We start from the raw sequence: 21,050 nt of genomic DNA, 5'->3' as shown, positions 1-21,050 counted from the left end.
TGATGGAGATACACGAGTTAGGTACCTCGTATAGTTATAGTGGTTCGCCAGTGGTAGCAGTGGCAGTAGCAGTAGCAGTGACGCGGTCTCCCTCCCCCATCTTACTGTCACTCTCACTCTCACCCTCCCCGCCATCTCTATCTCCATCTCTTCGTGCGTATGACAATCCACATCATATCATATCATATCGATGATACCCACCCAGGATCCAGATCCGAGCAAGAAATGCATATTTCGTATTCGAGTTGTGCGAGATCGAAACGCAGCATCCACCCATCCACCGCGGGGAACCCCAGCCACGCCCAGGCGCCCAGCCAGGGATCCCCAGGGAAGCCAGGGGACGCCCAGGAACGCCTGTGAGTTTATTTTCTCGTCCCTCCTCCCTCCCTCGTACTCTCCCTACATAATTACGGAGTACATACCTACCCACTGCGAGGTTGCTGTAAAAACCACACTGCCACACTACTACAGCACCATGCCACGCTACGCTACCTAACGCTTCTCACACGTGCATACACACAAAAGTACAAAAGTACAAATCATATCAAACACTTTACCCACACCACCCGAAAAATGTTCCTGCAAGGGTGTGTATAGATACCCCATCCTAATCCTATACCGTATACCTTGCTCGTGTGTATGGGCTTATCATGAGTATTTTCCTCCCCCCCAAAAAAGAAGTAGGTTATGGACGACTGCTCAATTGGTTGATTAATTGACTGATTCACTGCTCGACTAAGAGATGAGGTGATGCGATGCGATGCGATGTGATGTGATCAATTCATTGGCATTCCTTGTGGGGAGACCTCTATACCCATGTTCTGGTTCTTGTTCTGTTGTTTCTATCACCCACCAAACCAAAAAAAAACAAAACGCTAAATGCTGGCAAAAGACGTATGTACGAATAAAAAAAAACGGACCGAGTTCTGTGAGTATGGCAGCCCCGAGGACTCGGGCGGCAGATGATTTCCATTACCTATTTTCTCCAGGGTTGATTTCAGATAAAAAACAAAGAGCTGCTAATGCGACATGATTGCTCTTCCCAGTAACAGTATGAGATGCGTTTCCCATTCCTCGTTCCTGTCGTTTCACACCACTCTATTCCTCCACTTCTATCTCTCCTCCTTGCCATCGTCACTTAGTTCCTCGCCAGGCGGGCGGTGCCAGAGGGAGGAGGGCAGGTGCCGCCAATGTCGGCAACCCAGGCAGCAGAGTTGAACTCGGTGTGGATCTCGGCGAGTTGCCAGCCAGTGGGGCCAACGGTGGCATCAGATCCCTTCTGCACAGCCTTCAAGATGGTGATACCCTGCGATGGGTAGGTCTGTTGGCCAACGGCGCCGATCCATCGGAGAACGATGTAGCCGTCACAGGTCACAACATCAGTGCCGAGGAGAGTAAATCCGATGGCGGGCTGAGCGCCTTGACCGGCAATGTAGGCCTGGGCGCTGGGGAATGTCGGGCCGCCGAGGGGAATGCCTGCGATGTAGTTGATCGAGTCCGAGGTATCGACAAGCTCAGGGGCGAGCAGGTTGGTGGCCACGTTGACGTCAAAGTTGGTGAGGGTCGAGATCCATTGCGTCTCAATGTCGATAGCAATGCTATAGGGAATGCACGAGTCGCTGTCTCCGTACCCACGGGCGTTGAGAGCTGGGGCGGCAGAGGCCAGAGCGGCCAAGCTGACTGGAGCGATGATGCTGGAGAAACGCATGGTGTCTGCTGGGGGAAATGAAAGGATTCTCTAGGGTGATTGGATTAATGCGGGTTTGGTGGTGCGATGCTGAGCGATAGTATTATATAGCTTTTTAGGACAACGAGTGACCTGTTCTGACTTGCAAAAAATGAAAGTGATTGTTCTGATGTGAGCTGAATTGATGATCCGAGAGGAAAGATTTCACCTCTCAGGGTGGGAGGCAAGTTCTCTTTAATGCAACAGCGTTGCAGGCCAAACCTGTAACTGCTCCGTTCAGTAATAGGTTGGCTGCCTTAACCTGCCTTCTACTTTTTTTGGGGCCTTCGATCATGTGGGATTAGGAATGCGATAGGAATAGAAGTGGCCAGGTGAACTAGGCTCAGTCGCTCCGCCCACTTGACTGGTCGACTTCCTCCACGTCCATGTTAGCAGCTTGGAACGGCCGCCGCTTCGTTCGGCGCACGTTTAGCTTGGTCCAGGTCCTTGCCTTGACTTCATCCTTGTCAGTCATCCTGCGCCCAACACTGACTTGATCGGAGACTCGGGAACCACCTTTGGACCAGATGCAGGAACAAACTGGATCACCGGTCTGAGGTGAGCATCCAATTGGGCATCGCAGTCTGTCAGCTCAGGCGAACATTAAACCGGATGAGGACAAGATGCAAAGGCCTGAAGGATTCCTGCCGACCACGGGAAGGGGAAAGGACGAGAGGCTGCTGATGGCGGAGGCGCAGAGACTTCGAAGAGTGATCCCTAGGCCCATTCGAGCTACCACGCCGCCCAGCGCAACCCACGCCTCAGCAACTTGTTACTATCCTCGGATACTAGTCCCTTGGTGTTGGTGGTATCATTGGCCAACCCCGCCTCTTTTTTCTGCTCGTTGGTGACCCAGAACCGATTACCTGTCAACATGGCCCACTGGTGCCCTGGTGTCCACTTGCCTAGCCCATCGACCGACTCTTCTGCACCTTGGCTTCATGCTGTAAAAAGCTTAGTTGAACCCGTTGTTGAGCGAATCATGGAGAGGCCGAACCTCGTGTCAAAACGCACGTCAGCCCCGATAGCAGCTCCGTTTGTAGGAAGAGGCGCACTAAGGCGTGTACCGCCATTGGGTGTGGTGGGTGTAGAGGGCTTAGAGGAAGTTGGTGTGTCGTCCTGGTTGGCGGACTTGAGGGTTGGCTGGCGGAGTCGAAGCCCTGAGGCTCGCCACCCTGCCGTGCCTGGTCCAGGTACCCGTGAGTTGTGAGTTCTCTGATACATCATCCAGGGCAATGTTTGCCCTGACCGTACCAGTTGGAAGAACCCTGGAGTATGGGGTTTGATGATGTCGATTGTAATCTCGCCTAGAAAAAGTGGAGGGAAGGGAGACATGTCCCCCTCCAAACATGTCTAGGAGATTGTCAGGCACCAGTCATAGTGGGACGAAAAAGATCTACTCGCACAGGGACGGGAAGCACAAGATCCGGAGGGAAAAAGATTTGCAGAAAGGGTGAACCTGCAGGACCCGTGATGTGACACGGACGAGCCTCATGCATCGGAGTTTTGACAAAGTCGACCGACTAATTGACTGAGTGAGTGAGTAACTTGGACTCTCCACACAATTCCATATGCAGTCAACACCCGTCAATCAGCTTTGTCACTACCGAGCAACCATCACGAACTGCCACCACTACGAGGTACTATTTACCAACACGGTGTAGTAGAGTCTGAAAGCAACAACCACCGACATCATCAACACATCCGACTCAGAGCTCGACTCGACCTCCTCCGCACACCTAGTCCCGTCTCTACCTGGCCCCCCGTCCATCTCTACCTACTTGGTACAGACGACCGAGTAACCTAGACAGGCTGTTGCTCCCGCCTTCAATCCCCGTTTGACCCAGCCGATCGTGGAATTCGATGTCATTGCTATCACGCGGCGTTGCAACCTCGTCTCTCCATTGCGGTTCTACAAGCCGAAAAATCAAGGACAAAAGCTGGATGCCGCCAAAACGGAGCTCACTTCTGAGGCTAATGCAGGCCATCTCATGGCCCCTCTACAGCTGAAGACCTTTTCCGCATGTTCCGTCCTTCGACACCTTCCCATTCCAGTGCGGATGCAGCTCCACTGACAAAAACTTATGCCTATCTGCGTGCTTCTAGACATACTTTGAGAGACCCCGTGAGGAGGAACTCGCCGGCCACGGCCACTGCTACCGAGGGAGGACATACAAGTACAATAATACATCGACTGACGAGCTTCCGCTCGGCGCTAAGCTGACGGCTGGGGAATATAACAGAGCCGAGCCTAAAAATGGTGGCGCGAGAGCCAAAGCCTGTGGGCGGTAGACACATCACACTCGCAGGCTGCCTTGATCGACATCTCTTTTCGTGTGAAGCTCCGCGCTCAGTCAACCCTGATACAACTAACGATTGGGAGTGTGTGGCTGCGACTGTCCGCTCTCTTCTCCTGGTGTAATCAGTCGAACGCTCTTTTTCGAATTGCTGTATGCTGACGTCCGTCCTCGACTACTGCCTCTTCTACCGGGCAAAGTCCGTTCGTCGCCGCTCTGAGTCGCCCGCTCCCCAGCCAAGCTGTTACGGAGTGCCACTCGTGCCTTATCGACCGCAGGGCTAGGCGTCGCTCTCAGCAGATCTCGCTTGGTTGAGCCGCCTGTGCCATTCCCAGCTTTGGGGCCTCGAATCAGCTTGGCTTCATCCTCCCGTCTGACCTGCTGCTGCATGCGCTGTTCTCGTGTCAGCCCTGGACCGCAATCGCAACCGCAGCCTGATGTTGGACATCTCCCTTCACTGAAAGGTTGACTGAACCACTCCATTAGACAGTGGACATGTCCTGAATGTCCACATGCCTGGCAGAACATCCACATGTTTGCATTATGGCCCCAATACTGCGACTGGGCTCCCAGATCCAGACCGGTATGCTTCTCCACCATATCTCTGAGCGATTGGCAGATCGGGCAAACCGATCGAACTTGCCGACACCGTTCACACGATCCCTTCTCTCCCGTCAGCGGCCCTTGGCAGTTACTACAGACAATGGACAGTGTCATTGAATCCCCATTGCCAAGACTGCCACCAGCCTGCTTACTGTCTGACGGTGACCGATAGACTCCTGGGTAATCAAACTCGACACACATTTTTCTCAGCAGTGCTGCCGATTCAAACAGACCCATCTGCCTTAGAAATGAAATGTGGCCCTCGAAGATGGCCTCGATTATCCGGTGTCCAAGGTGCGGCGTCATCAACCGATCGGCGAGGTTGTCTCCGATCTCAGCTTGCGCTCGTCTCAATCTGCGAAAGTTTGCATGGAAAAAGTATGGGTGAACATGCATTAGCAGATGAGCCGCAAATTGCGCCTGGCCGATCCCGTTTTCCATGTCGAAGAATATGCATTGGCATATCAATGGAAGCGATGACCACGCAAACGGTAATTTGGGCTCATACTTAGATAGGTCAATGGGCCGAAAATCTTGGTATAGGTACGTCTCATGGTCCAACTCTTCCATGGAGAGGCGGCTAAACGACCCGTTCCCCTGGCGTTGGTTGTCATTACCGGTCGTCTGGATTTTCGCCTCGCCTCGGATAGGATTCGACGTGTGTATCCGTGGCTTGGTCATTGAGACGCCCTCTTCAAAGAGAAAAATATCAGGCGATGACGATGCAGCCGTGTCCACATGCGAGGGTGGCATAGATTCATGTTGTGGAATCGGATGCCATATGCCTTTATCTTTCAGAGGTGATGCGGAGGGCTCGACTTGTGCATCATTGCCAAAGCTCATGTCAAGCGGGGTTTCGACAGCAGACACCCCAATATCGTTGTCGTCCGGCGTGGTGGGCCTCCCTTGTTTGGCACTGAGCCTCCTGCCATCGTGGTCATCCGAACACGATAGTTCGTAGTCATCGTCCATGCTAGAGACGGCTTCCTTTGCCGACAGTGTCGTAGATGTCCTCGCCCCTGAACGAGGAGAGCCAAAGGACTGTTCAATTGACCTGGATCGATGCGAACTGTCCGTTGATACCGAAAACATCGGGAAACTCTCATCCGAGTCATGCCTACTTTGCGAGGCCACGTCTTTGGCTGATTCGGCCAAGGAGAATATGGGGCGAGCTTGGATGCGGTAATCGCGTAGTGCCGCTCGACGATCTTCCTGGCTCCAACTCTGCGTCGTCTTCTGCTCGATGAGAAACTCGGATCGTGGCCTCTTCACTGGTGAGACCGGCGAACCGGTTTGTGTTGGAAATTTCTTGGATGCTTCAGCGGATCTGAGGAGCTCGGGGGAAGCAGCATCTTCGCCCATTGTGTCATTGGGAGAACCCATCAGAGCTCGAGCAGCTGCAGCTGCCGTGGAGTGCGAACTCAGGACCGAGGGAGGCAATGGTGCAATGTTGTCTAGCCCTTCTTCAGTGATCGGTATGGGGCGTCTCTTCAAGCTCGGCGGAGGTGAGTTTGGTAACGGTTTGGCCAACGGCGTCGTCATGTTCGACGTGCTGTCCGTCTCGGAGACCTGATGCGGCCGGTCGCCTGCACTGACACCCTTGAACAAACTACTGATGAGCTTCTGACCCTTGCTATCCAACTTCGGGTTAAAGCCCCTGGCAGGAAGTCCAGCCAGCGGAGAGAGACCAGGCCGGTGTCCTCCTGCTCGAAAACTCTCCAAAGTCTCACGTCTTCTCGCAGCATCGGCTCGACGGCTGGCACGATTCCCGTCCGCCCAATCCTTGATTTCTGGAACAATGACCGCTCCCAGAATGCGCCAAGATTGAGCCATACGGTGCATGGACACTGCGTCACAAGCAGCTGCGTTCTGGTCAAATGCGTTTTGCAGACGGCTGAGTATTGTGTCTGGAGACGACTTGTTATCATCGGCTGTTGCAGGAACTGCATAGTGAGAAGCCAGGTATTCAACCACTTGCGGCTCGGCTGCGACGCCAGGAATATAGCCACTCGCACCCACCTGGTTGTTGTTAAACAGGTCTGGACGGTTGAAGATAGCGGCATCTAGTGGGAGCACAGACGGTTTATCCTCCGCTGACGACGGACTGTCTCCATGAAATTTGGTAGATCTCGAAGGCACGTTTACACCTTCGCGACGACGGATACTTGTCCCCACTGTTGATTCGAGTCCTCCCTCATCATCGGTAAGACTTCGGCTCGTCGGGCCATCGTCACCGCTGCTCAGTTTATCTGGCGGCACATTCAAGAAGCCATCTGCTGCATTTTCCAAGAAAGACACTCGCGGGACGTCTCTTGCCTCAGAAAATGTGTAATATTCTCCATCTGGGAGGAACGTGGAGGTACATGAAGCAATTTGGTTATGGAAGGGTGATGTGTGTTTGATGTCCCACTGCGTAAAAATGCCCTCATCACCCGCCGTCCATAGCAGATCCTCATCCGCCCATAGGAGATCATTAGGAGGCATGTTGTACCTGTCGAGTTCGCGAAACGGCAGGTGTGGGCGCCGGAGATCCCAGATGTGCAGCCGAGGATCGTCGTGATAGTATGAAACGGCGACTTGAGTGCTTTGCCAAAAGGCTGATTCGCCGGTTTCCGGCGCATTGCAGGCCGGCTTCCACCTGATATTCCTGATAGCGTGAGGCGCTTTGAGCTGAAAAACAGGCTTCTGGCGCTTTTTTTCACTCTGAAAATCCCACACTCTGATGTACTTGTCGAACCCACCTGATACAAGGTGTCGGCCATCAGGGTGATAGTCAATGGAGTAACAGGCTTTTTCATGTGCATTAATGCTCAGCTTCGGCGAGATGGGTACGCGAGCATCCCATTTCTGAACGACGCCCCCGTCCGCGCAGATTGCGAAATCAAACGGGTCAAACGGAGACCATCGGACGTCTCGGACAGCACTGCGCACCTCGAATCTGATGCGGGACTTGTCACGCTGAGGCTGTCGCAAGTCCCAAAGTCGGACCGACTTGTCTTGGCTGGCCGATAGCAAAAGATAGCCGGCATGAGGATCAAAGTCTAACTTGTTGATCTGTCCCGTATGCTCATGGAGCCACGCCAACTCGGTCTTTGGGCTTGGGGCATTGAGGTCGTACAGCGCAATGCGACCATTCGTAGCTGCGGTCGCTATAATGTGCTCCCAATGCCCTATCGACCATTTGACGTCTCTTGCCGGAAGATATTCCCTCCGCTTCTCGGCTCTATCCAACTGCGAAGAGGAGTGGGCGGCAGCATAAGAGCTGATGGACGCCCGAATGTTCAGGTCTTCGGTGACCTTGCCATCGTGGACACGCACTGTTTTCAGGATCTCTTTCCCGGCCAAGACGGCATGCGTCTTCCGTCTATTGATATCGAGGGCGGCAATGGGGATGCCTGTTCGATGCGTGGCCGTCCGGGAGGAATGCGAGCTGCTGGTTGTAGTCAGTCAATACGTCGACGACAACAACAGCGACGAAGCAAGCAGTCACTCATGCCTGTAGGTGTGTATGCCAGTGATTCGGCGCAGACCATCGTCATGGTCGCCCTGCACTGGGAGTCCATGCGACTTGGAACCACTATGCTTGCCCCAGGGAGCGATAATTCTCTGCAATTGGCCCAGACGGCCTGGCGGTAATGGAGGAGCCGGTGGAGGGGAAAGAAGATTTTGTGACTCGGAGGAAGCAGGATCAGACATGCTCTTCTGTTGACTCAACGATATCCGCGGATGTCCCGAATATCGATGACGAGAGGGCTGCTGACGACAAAGGACGGGTCAGGCTCATGGCTGGCGGGTGCAGCCATCATTGGAGCGGATAACGAGCGCGAAAAGAACCTGCAGTGCTGCAAGGTGGCTGCAGGATGAGAAAGCGACGGCAGAGTTAGATGCAGCAAAGCGAGGGCAACCAAGAGGCATTGAGAGAATTGTAAGAACTGCTTAACATGGGGTGGTCGGGAGCGAGTGGGTGCAAGGCTGGAAGTGGAGTTTCCCATCGCAGAGCCTCAATTGGCTGGGCGGAAATGCTCTCTTTACACAAGCCTAGCCTGACCTAGGGGGGGGGTGGCTCTTGGAGTTTTCGGGGAAGCAAGCTTGTAGTTAAGTGTTGCTGCAGGCCACCTACCTAGCCACATAGCCTATTAGCATGGGTTGAATGGTGCCCAGCCAGCTAGGGCCAATGCCTAAGTTGTTACTTCCCGGGGGGGGGGGGAAGGGCAGGCACGGTACCTGAGGGTACCTACATACATACCTTCTCCCTAGATGAACAGATTGCCGAGTACTTGTAGGTACTCTGGTTCTTGGGAATCATTGACTAGTTAGGTAGGTAGTACAAATAGGTATGTGTTGTACCTCCAGGCATGCCTACAGCACAAAATGATGCCGGATAAATGATGCCTCTTAAGGTGTCTTGGGCCCCGTAACTTCCTCTTTTATTCTCCCATTGGGACATGGTATAGGTATCCATTATAGCTGTCATGATTAGCTGCCCTACGTTAGGGAGCTTCTGAACAGGCCCCTCCAATACGGTTAAGACAAGTGCTTCCCCTTTCTCCTATAACCATTCTGTTGGTACAGAAGTCGAAAACCTAAAGCTCCTTGCTGGTGCTTGTACATGGGCATTTCCCACTCGGCCACAGACCGAGGCCCCTGCCGGAATGGAACCTCCTAGGCGTGCTAGCTTAGCTACATGCCCACAACATCTGTGCTTCGTCGTAGGCGTGCCCCGGATTCCAGGGGCCTCGAGATCCGGACGAGTCGCCTGGACTTGGGCATGAAGATCCCGTCGCTGGTCTCTCGCCATTCGCGCGGCGAGAGGCTGCTAAGGTGCCAGTTGGCAGCGACTACTGTACCTACTAGATATTTCGACTTCGGATGCAGATTCTTGGATGCTCTGGCTGGCGGTGAGCGACTTTTGTTCTCATTTCCTCCTCATCGTCCATTCTCCATCCACATCCCATATCCACCATCCACCATTCCTTGCATTTGCTCTCCTGCGGCGCACATTTCCATGCTTCGGATGTCCAGCAGAAGCCTCGACTGATGTCTGATTCAACCTCGTCCCAAATCTAATCCAGCTTTCCCTTTCATCATCCGATACCATACCTTGGTAGTCGATCGAGCTACTACTGGTGGCTAGCGAGATCATCTACCTCACCCTCACTTCTCTCTCAGAGAGTTCCCCCCGTATCACCGGCCATGGATTTGTATATTTGCCTCAGCATCGTCCTTCGGGACCGCGGTCCTTCTCCTCTTCCTCCACTGCCAGACAATATCAACATTTGTCAATTCAACCAGTTGCGAACTGCCCCTCTGTGTCTTCCCGTCACTTCAAATTGGGCTGCTTCTTCCTCTCGGGTCCTGCTTCATTGTCGACCTGGTCCGGGGTGACCTCTATTTGTTTTCTTGTCTCACCAGACTGAAGATTTTTTCACCTCCATCTTCTTCTCAAGATCGCACATTTGACATCTGACATTTGCAATCTTTCGCGTCCTTGAAAGACGTACCACGTACTTAACGCTAGACACGGGGACGTCCTGCGCAGGTCCAGTGACATATTTTAGCTGCCACCCACTACTCCCCTCTTCCGCCTTCCCCTCGAGCTCCTCCACCAACGACAGCGCCAGACAGCGGCCACCTAGAGCCTCAGTGCCTCCTTGGCCAGAAGACAAGTCCCCACCGTCACCGCTACTATTGACTCCAACGCCCATCCACCTGAGCCGTTTGTCGGGCCCCATCTTCAGCAGAAAAGGCACTCCAGGCTTGCCTACTTGTACTCAGCTCACGGGCCATTACGGGGACTATTACATCGGTCCAATCACGACTGCTGGTTGTCACGCGACAGGCGCAATTTGCAGAGCAAGAGGTGAACTTTGATGCGCCAGATCTATTACAAGCTGGCTTGAAAACCTTCCAGGCCCTTGCGAATTGCAAGCGGCCACCGAAGAGGGAAAAAGGACGACACGCTAAGACACCTACTACACACTACACACCACACCGTTCCCGCTATTGCACCAGACCAGACCACCAGACCACCAAAACCCCCCGCCCCAGCTTTGTCGCCTCCCAGATCGCTCCGCCTGGCTCGATCGCCACCAACAGGCCAACTCGAGAACTTACGTCGTCATTTTTCACCACGCTTCTCATCTACACTCTTGCAAACATCACTTGCCAAACGACGACAATCGCTAACTTTCCCTCCTCAACACCTTTTCCTTTCGTTGTTGTAATTGTTCCTTTCGTCCCTCGCTCACACCCTTTGACATCTGTTTTCTTTTTCCCAGCAAAAGAACCCGCCGTCTCTCAAATCGCCTTCCGGTCCTCCAACCCCGGTTTCCGTCGACCGAGGCAACAGAAACAAGCGGACTCCTCTGGCTTTCTTTGGTGGAGGCGACAGCGAAGTCCTCAGGAATCCAGCAGACCCTGTATCTGTTCACCTGACAGAGGGCAACCCCTAATATTTCAGTTTTTTAATTCTGGGAGGCTTTCTCGATTTTTGTTTTTTTGTTTCTTACGAACATCGTCGTCGCCGGTGAGGGGTTGATCGGGTGAACATGCCCGCAGAGCCAGATTTGGGTGCGATTCAAGCCTCTCTGCGGGTCTTGAACGTGACTAAGACGGCTTACCCTGCCATTGTACTCATCGTCTTTGTCGTCGCATTCGTCTATCATGGCATCAAGACCGCCCCTGATGACACAGGCAAGGTCAAAATTCATCCTATGCGAGGGCCTGGTGGGCGACCTCTCCCGATTCGAAGGAGATCCGCCAATCAAGTCAAGGAGGCCGCGGCAATCAAAGATCTGTCGCCTGCAGTCAAGACCGTTTTCAAGGTCGGCCAGGCTGTTATTGTCTTGACCTTTTTGGGTAATGCGGCAATTCTGCTTTTCGAGACTTTGCTCAATCGAAAAGACGAATGGTGGCCCGGGAAGAACGCTGTGGTATGTTCGCGTCCGCTTAATACTCTCTCTCGCTCCGCAACTTACAACGTTAGATCTATGTTATTGCGTCAACATTTCTCTGGCTCGTTGTTTTCATCTCAATCTTAGATACGAAACCCTCCCCCAACTCCGCGCACTTCGTCACGTGGCTTTGCGCACTACCTCTGGAGGTTATCATCATCGCGGCTAGTCTCAGGATATATACCGCACCTCACTATGAACCTCGGGTGGGCAACCAGCAGGGAGGCAAGTATAGGGAGAAGATTACCGGATGGGAGTCGCTAGAAGTCGTGGTCAATCTTAGCCGACTTATTTTCCTCCTCGGCTTGTCAATGCTCTTCCTTGTCCTGAAGTTCAATTGGGGCAGACCCAAAGGGTTGGCTTCAGCCACCGAGGATGAGAGGAGACCTTTACTCGCCGCAGACGCTGAGGCTGGAGGACGACCAAATGGCCATGCTCGTCATGGCGATCCGCGAAACGCCCCATCATCAGAACCTAAGGAACAAGTTGACGCTTGGGCCAAGCCAACTGAGGTTCCAAATATCACCTGGTTTGCATATCTGAGGGGGTTCCTCTTGCTGATACCTTATCTTTGGCCCAAAAAGTCCTTCAAACTCCAACTTCTCGCCGGGTCCTGCTTCCTCATCATGATCAGCCAGCGAGTCATCAATGTTTTTGTCCCCGTCATGGTAGGCAAAATTACGGATGCCCTGTCCGGCGATGACGGCCGTGGAGTCCGGGCTCCTTGGTTGGATATCGCGTTGTACATTGTGTTCAGATGGCTTCAAGGCTCGCAGGGGATCCTCAGCGCAGCCAGATCGATTCTCTGGATTCCGGTGGAGCAATACTCTTACCGCGCCATTTCAACCGCCGCCTTCGAGCATGTGCATGGTCTCAGCGCAGAGTTCCACACCGGAAAGCGCACTGGCGAGTTGATTTCGGCTCTGAACAAGGGAAGTTCAATCAATTCATTCCTCGAAATGGTGACTTTCCAGGTTGGGCCGATGGTTTTTGATCTGGTGGTCGCGGTCGTGTACCTCACCATCAAGTTCGACGCCTACTTGGGCTTGGTTGTCGCCATTGTGACATTTCTCTACATATATGTCACCATACGTCTTGCGTCGTGGCGAGTCACTCTGCGTCGAAACTACGTCAATGCTCAAAGAGAGATGGAAGCAGTGAAGAACGATTCTCTACACTCTTGGGACACGGTGAAATACTTCAACGCGGAAGATTACGAATTCAACCGATATAGATCCTCGATCAAGCTCATGCAGAACTTTGAATACTGGGTGGATGTCACTCTGGCCTACATGAACACGGTACAGGGTGCACTCTTCATGGTTGCCTTGCTGATCGCCAGTTTCATCGAAGCCTTCGAAGTTGCCCAGGGGGATCAGACCGTGGGCAACTTTGTGCTTCTGATAACCTACATGGCTCAGTTGCAGGGACCTCTGAACTTCTTCGGGACGTTCTACAGGTCGATTCAATCAAATCTCATCAACGCCGAGAGAATGCTGGAACTCTTCAAAGAACAACCGCATGTTCTTGACCGAGAAGGTGCCGAAAAGTTGGAAGAATGTGCGGGGGATATAATATTCGACAACGTCAGCTTCAGTTACGACAAGCGAAGACCTGCCCTTGACCGATTGACTTTCCATTGTCCGCCTGGATCGACCACTGCGCTTGTTGGCGAATCTGGTGGGGGCAAAAGTACAGTTATGAGGCTAATTTTCCGCTACTACAACCCAGACTCGGGCCATATCAAGGTTGACGGCAGAGATGTCCAAGACATCACTATTGACTCACTGCGAAAATTCATTGGGGTGGTGCCTCAGGATTGTAACATGTTCAATGAATCCATCATGTACAACCTCAGATATGCCAACCAAAACGCCACAGATGAGGAGATCTTCGAGGCCTGCAAGGCAGCCTCGATTCATGACCGCATCATGGAGTTTCCCAACGGTTACGAAACCAAAGTTGGTGAACGTGGCGTACGTCTGTCTGGCGGAGAACGTCAACGCGTCGCCATAGCCCGAACAATACTCAAAAATCCCCGTATCACCATGCTTGACGAAGCCACTGCGGCCCTGGATACGGAGACGGAGGAGAAGATTCAAGAATCCTTCAACACCCTCGCGGAAGGACGGACGATGATTATCATTGCCCACCGACTGAGCACCATCGTAAACGCCAACCAGATTCTGGTACTTTCCCATGGAACCGTGGTCGAAAGTGGTACGCACGAAGAACTCATCGCTCTGGGCGGAAAATATGCAAGCATGTGGCGGAAGCAGTCAAGGGCGCAGAAGGCTGCCGCCGAAGCCGCCGAGCTAAGGACTCGGGCGAAGAAGGCATTGGAAGATGCGGAGGCCGACAGTGCCAGCGTCAGTGAAGAAGAAGTCGAGCAATCGAAGAAGCGCGACAAAGGTCAATGGACCAAGGGCCACAAGAGGGTTAACTTTAGTGAAAGCAGTCATCTGCGGGCGAACTGGACAGTGGATGAGCATGATCGAGACGGCGACGATCGATCAGACACATCCCAGACGGGACATGGAGATACCGTGCACGGTCACTCGGGAAAGCCCCCAGGACATCCTTGAGATGAAACGATCTTATGCTTGAATTTACCACTTGACCTGTTGCGAGCTGGAACCGGTCAGCTCGACACCTGCCCAACCATGTGCGGCTATACATGATATTCGGGTCTTTGGGAGGGTGGTTCTATCTGCTTATTTTTTGTGGGTTGTTTTCGCAAACGAGTATTACGCAGTTGTGATCGGACGACCAAAATAACGCCAGCCACGCGAGGGTTTCACAACGGACTGGGAGTTGGAGAGCGCGCTCTGACACGGTACAAAAGTCCTTTGCTACTCCTTTTTTCCCCCTTCTTTCTGTTCAGATATTTTAGGGGTGTCAAGATCTTCATCTCGCTCACGCAAGGAATATGCGAAAAGAAGCCGGAGCCTCGTGGCCTTGAGGTGCATGCAATGACAGGAAGGAGACGAGGGTCATGCGTGAGATCTGTCATCTCTTTCCCTCTGTGTGTGTGATCGAGAGAGTGAGGCAGCGAGAGTGAGAAAAACAGAGAGAGAATGTCGGTGCTTGTGCTTGTGCTTTTGTGGACTTTTGCATCGTCTCTCCACCTCAGCGATCGAAACACTGTACTCTACACTACACAGACCAGACAGATTGGACACATGAAAAGGCCATATAATAGATGATGAGAGTTTGTAATAGACAACTCTTGCTCTCCTGCTCCCGACCCACATCTTTTCCTCGGTAGACGGGTAGTAGTAAGTATCCTGAACGTCATCCCTGGTCCAGCAGACATGAGAGAGGGTGAGGATGACCAAAGTCAAAACCGGCGTTTCTTCTTCGCCCCATCCGTGGCTGCGATGGTGCGCTTGAGTTCCATTCGGCGTCGGCTCGCGGCTTCTTCGGGCGTTTCTTCTTCCTTCTTGTTCGTCCTTGGCTCGATCGCTGGCTTTGTGCGTGTTGAGCCTGGTGGGGGAGGTGGTGGTGAGTGGTCCTGGCGCTGGCGCTGGCGTCGGGTGGTAGCGAGGGCGGGGTTGCGGGTGCGGGATCGGGACGTAGCGGACGAGGATTGTGACGGGGAGCGAGATGCGGAGGGTGACTGCGTATTTGTTGCGTCTTCTTTACCCTGCGCTCGCGGGGACGGGGATGTAGTTGTGTCGCGTGCCCTTTTGCGGAGACCGCCCAGTCGACCGGGCTTCCTTTTCGCAGGGGACTCGGTGTGGGCGCTGTCTGGGGTATCCTTGCCCTTGGATGTATCTGGCGATGGCGGCGTCGCTTGTTTCTTTGCCACCCCTCCTCCTCCTCCCAGGCGGCCTAGACGACGTCGTTCATGTGCTGGCGTCGAGGGTTTCGCTTTGGTTGGAGGTGGAGATGCGGACGCGGTTGACGATGTGTCGTTTAGATCGTCGTTTTCCTCTTCTTCTTCCTCTCCCCCTGCCTCGGGTGTCTTCGATCCTCGCGCGGCGACACGTACATTGTGAGAAGGGGGCTCTTGCTCAGCGGCTCTTCCTGTAGAAGAGGTAGATGACCCCGGCCGCGCCGCTGGTGCTGGTGGTGAGGGTGAATCCGAAGCCTTTCTGGATCGCAATGCGCCGATCTTGGACTTTTGCGTCAAGTGACTGCTCTTATTCTGTGGTGCAACGGGTGCCTGGAACCTTTGGTCGGCAGCATCATCCACTTCTGAAGCTGTCGCCGTGGATGTCGACGCCGTGGAGGCCCGACGACTTGAAGGTGACTTGCTCACAGCAGCGTCCACAGGGCTTGGTGACCGCTTCGACGCGCCAAAGGCTTTTGTGGCATTTCGTCGACCTAGACCGCCGATTGTCGAGGGCTGTGCTCGTTTGGGGACTGGTTCATCGTCCTCGGTTTCCTCGTCCGCTGTGTTTTCACGTGTCGTCTTCTTAGGAACATCCTTGGACTTCAGGTGTGGTGGGGTCGCTTGACGCTGTAGACATGTCAGTCGTGGGAATCGTGGATACCTTACGTAGAGTCGAACGTCTCACCTCGAATTCGTCGTCTGTGGATTCGTCGTCTCTATCCGGCTCTTTTATTTCATCTTTTGAGGCCTTTGTTGATGGTGACACAGACTGGTTCCTGCTTGCATCATCGTTTTGATCTGGTTTCTCCGTGGAAGGCAGATCTTTCACCCAGCTTTCATGCTCGGCTTTACTGTGCGCGAAGCACTTCTCACAACCCCGGACGAGGTTGCTCAGCCCGGTACGGTCAGCGCCCTCGTACCCCTCGTCGTTAGCGAACTGTCTCGTCCACGATTTCTCGTCGAAACTCGTCATGCCGGGGACATGCTTCTTTGCGTCCGCGACAGACACATGGCCACCCTTGCGGGACGCAAAGCCCGCGATACCGGGGAAGACCAAGCTCAAGTCCACGGCAGAGTTACCAACTCTGTCGAGCAGGCGTGAGATGATGTGGTCCTTGTCCTTGATGATCCCGAGCAGGGAGTTGATTTTGTTTTGGGAGACGAAGACCTCGTGCAAGCTAGGCCGAAGGACGCGTTCTGCCAGCTCGGAAGCGCGCTGCGGCTCGAGGGTGAAGGTCCACTCAAGGGGCCGGAGTGGACGAGGCAGATCTGTCCTTGTCCGCAGCAGCAGCGTCCGCGAGTTCGCACGGCCGCCGCGAATCAGGGAGTTCGCGCCATCCCCGAGACTTGTGCGGATCTTGGAGAGCAGGACCCCCAACTGGTCCGATGAGACGGATGGGTCAATGCTCGTCTGTTGTCGGGCGGCTGCAGCAAGGATGTCATACTTGTCAAGCGAACACTCCCAGATAGAGATCAGGTCGGTGAGGAGGAGGGTGAGTGACTGTTCTTCCGTAGAGAAGGAGTAGAACAGCTTGGGGCATTGTCGACGAGACGTCGTCTGTAGTTCCTGCCAGCCTTCACTGGTGGTATCGGGCATTGTGTCACATGAATCTGTTCACATGCTGCTCCCGAAAAGATCTTAAAGGCTGTCAGTGTCTGTGTAGCCTTTCCAACTTCAGCAGTTGACGTCGTTCGAGGTCGAAGCCATATTCAGACTGAGGAAAAGAGCCAATCAGGGCAAGACTTGGCAGCCTCACAACGAGAACAGCTTCGACGTCGTCAACATCGGTTCTTCCTCTTCTTATTCTCACTTCCTGCAACCAATGATGTTAGAGGTCGACGACCCGATGTTTCTGGCCTATAAGGTGCTATATCGCTACTATGCTAGGCTGCCCACTCATTTGCCGCCGACCTTGACTGGTTCGGTGGTTAAGTGCTAGTACCTAGCACCGACACGGGCTGTTACTGGTCATCAGCCTGGTGTGTTGTTCCTGACTCCAGCCAAGTTCTCAATGTGTGACAAGGTGAGCAGTGCTCGAACATCTAGCCCCCACCAAGCCCGAGCAAGGCCAGGTATATCAAGTTCGTAATTGCCGGTCTCATTGACCCAGTCGTCCTGGGTCATTGTATGTCGGCGTCACTCTCCAGACCTCTCTTTACTCGACTAACAACGATACCGTGAGCTGGTTCGCCCCGAGTCACAGCCAAAGGCAGCAGCAGCTCACCCGATCACCATGTCGCAAAAGCATTCTGAGAATCTTGTTGTCAGTGAAATAAAAGACTTCCAGCGGTTTCGCCATATCCACTGGCGAGCACCAACTATTATGGGCGTTGGTTTTCTGGGCGGCGTTATTCTCATGGCAGCCCACCACGCCCTCTACCAGAGCCTGGGCGGGAACCCTCCGGATAGCGCTCTGCTGCAGCTATGGGCGATTCGTGCAGGCACAGCGCTAGCCTTCCTGTCCAAGCTGTGTCTAGCGATCGCGACGGGAGTTGCGTATGATCACATTGTACAATGCGTCTTACGACACGCATTTCGAGGTCAAGAGCACTGGAGCACAATTCGTCACGGCCTCGTTGAAGCTCGAGGCTTGGATGCCTGCCCTCCGCTCAATGCAGGGTACGCCACAAGACACGCGTGTCCGTCAACAGATGAATATGCAAGCCGTCATGGAATCCTTTGTCATGATGATCGGTGGGCCCATCACATACTCCAGAGACATCTCTTTCCCGACGATCAACTCTGTCTACGCTCTTGGGATGAACCAGGCCTTATTCCCCGCGCAGCCAGGCCTGGACCAAACGGCCCTGACGCTCCGTCAAGCCAGACAGAATGAGATGCTGTTTCAGAACATTACGCTGAGTATGCGGTACCGCGTTGTCTCGGGGTAAGTTTTTCTTTCACATGCATCACGTCAGCTTTTAATTTCCCTGGGGAAATTCTTCTTATTCCTCCTGCCCGGTATCTAGGTCAACTAAATGACATGAAAACCCAGGTCCACTGGGAACGACCAAACGACAGCCACGGCGCTGCGCCAAAGGTTCGAATCACAGTTCGTCTACGACCCGCGAGCGCTCCTCGCGGCGTATGGGCTGGGCGCATTCTTCGCCCTGGCCTGTGTCCTGCTGGGCGTGCACGCGCTGCTCCACAACGGCGCCTCGTACACCAGCTCCTTTTCCACCATCGTCAGAGTCACCCGCGACCCGGCTCTCTCGAGACTGATCGCCGACGAGGGCGATCTTCAAGGCGCCGAGCCCGTGCCGAAACATATTCGCAGAGCGGAGGTGCGGCTGGGGAGGAGCGCGAGGTCGGTCACGACGGCGCCGAGTTACTCGTCTAGCTGGATTTGAAGCGATTGTCCACTATAGAACCGAGTTTTTGTGGTAATACCAGAAATTCAACGGGTAAAAGGCCAAGGTTCATTTTTGTCTGTTTGTATGTGATATATATATAAAATATCCCCGCGGATTGGGTTGGTTTTGGCTAGATCCCTAGGTCTGGTGGCGGTATGTAGAAATCCCCCAGCTCGTTAAACAGCGAATCCCAGTCGATCAAGTCGCCCCCCGAGTACTCGAAAGAGAGGTTATCCGGGTACGGCGGGGCGCCGAATTCGCCGGAAGGTTGGGCGCGATCGCTCGCCGCGGCAAGACGTTCACTGAGAGACTGCGCGGGCTTCTCTAGCCCGAACTGCTCCTTCAGCCGCCTGATGGTGTCCCACATGATGCTGGACGCCATTCTCGACTTGGTCCTCAGCGCGAAGCCATTGCCCTCCCGCTTTAACGGATGCTGGCTGAGGTAGGAGATGGTGGTACACGTTCGCGTCAGGTAGTCGTGCTCCGTGACGGTGCAGGCGTGCAGCGTGTTCCACGCCTGGCCAATTGCCTTTCTCGTGGCGGCGAGGTCGACCAGCGGGTGCTCGCTGTCTCGAAGCATCAGGAGGAAAAAGGTCGCCGCGATGAGCGATTCCTTCGTGTGGACGCTCCAGGAGATGATTTCGTCTTCGGCGTTATTGGCTATGTTGATAAGCTTCAAACCTGTCGCAAGAGCCGGGCCGATGAACTCGTCCACGTTAGAGTGTCGGCCGTTTTCAGTCGTCGAGTTTGAGGAGGTGATTGCGTAGATATACAGGTTCAGCTTCGATCCGAGGAAAAGAACCTCTTCGTGTGGTGACCACAAAACCCCGTGTGTCGATTCCATGAGCGAAAATTCCTTCTCAAACATGTGGATGGCCGAAATCGAGCTCTGGAGGACACCCGCCGGACTGAGGTCGGAATTGCCTAGGGTAGTGTTCGTTCGGTATGAAAGATATGCGATCTGGAGTTGTTGCTTCAGCCGCAAGGGAATAGCGGGAGAGGGCGAAGACAACGCTTCGAGGATGGTATGGTCGATGGGTGTGGTGCAAGGAACTCCGATCCTACGACTCGCCCTGATCGCAGAACATTAGTGGACGATCGAAAAGGTCGGGGACAACATACATCTCATTAACGATGAAGCAGGCAACCCATGCTTTCCTTCTGGGCACAATGGCGTCTTCATCGAATTTGGAGCCGTAGATAAAATCATTGCTATATTCCGGTCGATGTAAACCTATTTGGAGGGCTGCATGGGTGGCAATCCCGCTGTAAGTCCACGACAGGTCGGTCCAGCTTCTGTCATCGCCTCCTGCCCAGGTACAGAGGAGCAACAGAGCTTGAATCATTTCCACCGATCGATTTGCAAGGTATTCGGGACTGAGGACAAGCCTCTTCAGCGGCTGGCTGAGCTGGGAGTACAAGCTGACATGCGGGCGGCATTTTGCAGCAACCAGGATGATGCTCCAGAACAGAGGAGGCCATTTCTTGGAAGATCTCAACGTGACCGAGGGTGCGGACAATATGGGAAATCGAGGATGGTGATGGACGTAGTATCTTTACGACAGTGTCAGAGGGCGACGCCGCAAGACTTCACCACGAAACTCACCGCTCAAACAGCTCAACGATGGTATTGGGATGAATAGTGATGTTTTCCAGGGTCACTGATTCCAGTTCTCCGGCAAAGCTCGCGAAAGGGAAAGTCGCAAAGTCCTCCTCACCCCCAGGTAGGCGTGCCTGGGGTTCGGTCGACGCACGGTCAGAAGCAGACGGCGCATGTTCTAGTTTCTGTTTCGCCTGGAGAAGCTCCTCTTCCAGTCTCTCAATGCGCCTTGAATCAAGTCAGGAATTTCCATCCAGAGGACGCGTTTGACTTACTCCTGTCGCTTCTCGCGCCGGAAGGAAGAGTCGATCAGACATCGTGACCCAGTTCTACTACATCTGCTACAAGGAGCAGGGAAAGTCTGACTGGAGTCACATTTCAACTGCGCGAGAGGTCAATGACTTAGTCGCATATTCAAGGGTACATGGAGGACAAGCCGCACTAGACAGCATCGCGTTGTGTGCTCAGCCTACCTTCAACTGGCGGCATTGAGTGCATGCCGGGCCTTTGTTTCGAGATTTGTGGATCTTGTCCACGGTCTGCATGATGAAAACTCAGCCGTATGACGGGAAAGCCGCCAAGGCATTTCGGTGAACTGGAAGCAAACGAGCCAACAGGAACATCTCATATGGTAGATGTTGCTCTGTATAGAGAGAAAAAGATGGAGCGAGCTTGAAGT

At 53.7% G+C, this 21,050-nt stretch overlaps 6 protein-coding genes across 6 annotated transcripts; 2 read left to right on the top strand and 4 right to left on the bottom strand.

The window, feature by feature from the left end:
- Positions 1-1,138: 1,138 nt before the first annotated feature.
- On the bottom strand, positions 1,139-1,708 carry Z517_04428 (uncharacterized protein; the record flags this gene model as incomplete). Its single annotated transcript, XM_013429757.1, has 1 exon — positions 1,139-1,708. One exon carries the CDS (start codon positions 1,706-1,708, stop codon positions 1,139-1,141), a length of 570 nt encoding a protein of 189 aa, XP_013285211.1.
- Positions 1,709-4,095: 2,387 nt separating this feature from the next.
- Positions 4,096-8,322, bottom strand: Z517_04427 (uncharacterized protein; the record flags this gene model as incomplete). The annotated part of the gene is made up of 2 exons (XM_013429756.1): positions 4,096-8,056; positions 8,117-8,322. The coding sequence occupies 2 exons, from the start codon at positions 8,320-8,322 to the stop codon at positions 4,096-4,098; spliced, it is 4,167 nt and encodes a 1,388-aa protein (XP_013285210.1).
- A 2,852-nt stretch (positions 8,323-11,174) lies between these two features.
- On the top strand, positions 11,175-14,164 carry Z517_04426 (uncharacterized protein; the record flags this gene model as incomplete). The annotated part of the gene is made up of 2 exons (XM_013429755.1): positions 11,175-11,558; positions 11,612-14,164. The coding sequence occupies 2 exons, from the start codon at positions 11,175-11,177 to the stop codon at positions 14,162-14,164; spliced, it is 2,937 nt and encodes a 978-aa protein (XP_013285209.1).
- A 755-nt stretch (positions 14,165-14,919) lies between these two features.
- Positions 14,920-17,014, bottom strand: Z517_04425 (uncharacterized protein; the record flags this gene model as incomplete). The annotated part of the gene is made up of 2 exons (XM_013429754.1): positions 14,920-16,044; positions 16,103-17,014. 2 exons carry the CDS (start codon positions 17,012-17,014, stop codon positions 14,920-14,922), a joined length of 2,037 nt encoding a protein of 678 aa, XP_013285208.1.
- A 637-nt stretch (positions 17,015-17,651) lies between these two features.
- Positions 17,652-18,768, top strand: Z517_04424 (uncharacterized protein; the record flags this gene model as incomplete). The annotated part of the gene is made up of 3 exons (XM_013429753.1): positions 17,652-17,927; positions 17,959-18,305; positions 18,414-18,768. The coding sequence occupies 3 exons, from the start codon at positions 17,652-17,654 to the stop codon at positions 18,766-18,768; spliced, it is 978 nt and encodes a 325-aa protein (XP_013285207.1).
- Positions 18,769-18,901: 133 nt separating this feature from the next.
- Positions 18,902-20,916, bottom strand: Z517_04423 (uncharacterized protein; the record flags this gene model as incomplete). The annotated part of the gene is made up of 5 exons (XM_013429752.1): positions 18,902-19,844; positions 19,894-20,325; positions 20,378-20,599; positions 20,647-20,753; positions 20,845-20,916. The coding sequence occupies 5 exons, from the start codon at positions 20,914-20,916 to the stop codon at positions 18,902-18,904; spliced, it is 1,776 nt and encodes a 591-aa protein (XP_013285206.1).
- Positions 20,917-21,050: the final 134 nt, after the last annotated feature.

This window comes from Fonsecaea pedrosoi (genome assembly GCF_000835455.1).
Source record: "Fonsecaea pedrosoi CBS 271.37 unplaced genomic scaffold supercont1.3, whole genome shotgun sequence".
Lineage (NCBI taxonomy): Eukaryota > Fungi > Ascomycota > Eurotiomycetes > Chaetothyriales > Herpotrichiellaceae > Fonsecaea > Fonsecaea pedrosoi.
The sequence above is the reverse complement of the archived record's forward strand: the minus strand, read 5'-3'. Positions and strand labels throughout refer to the sequence as shown.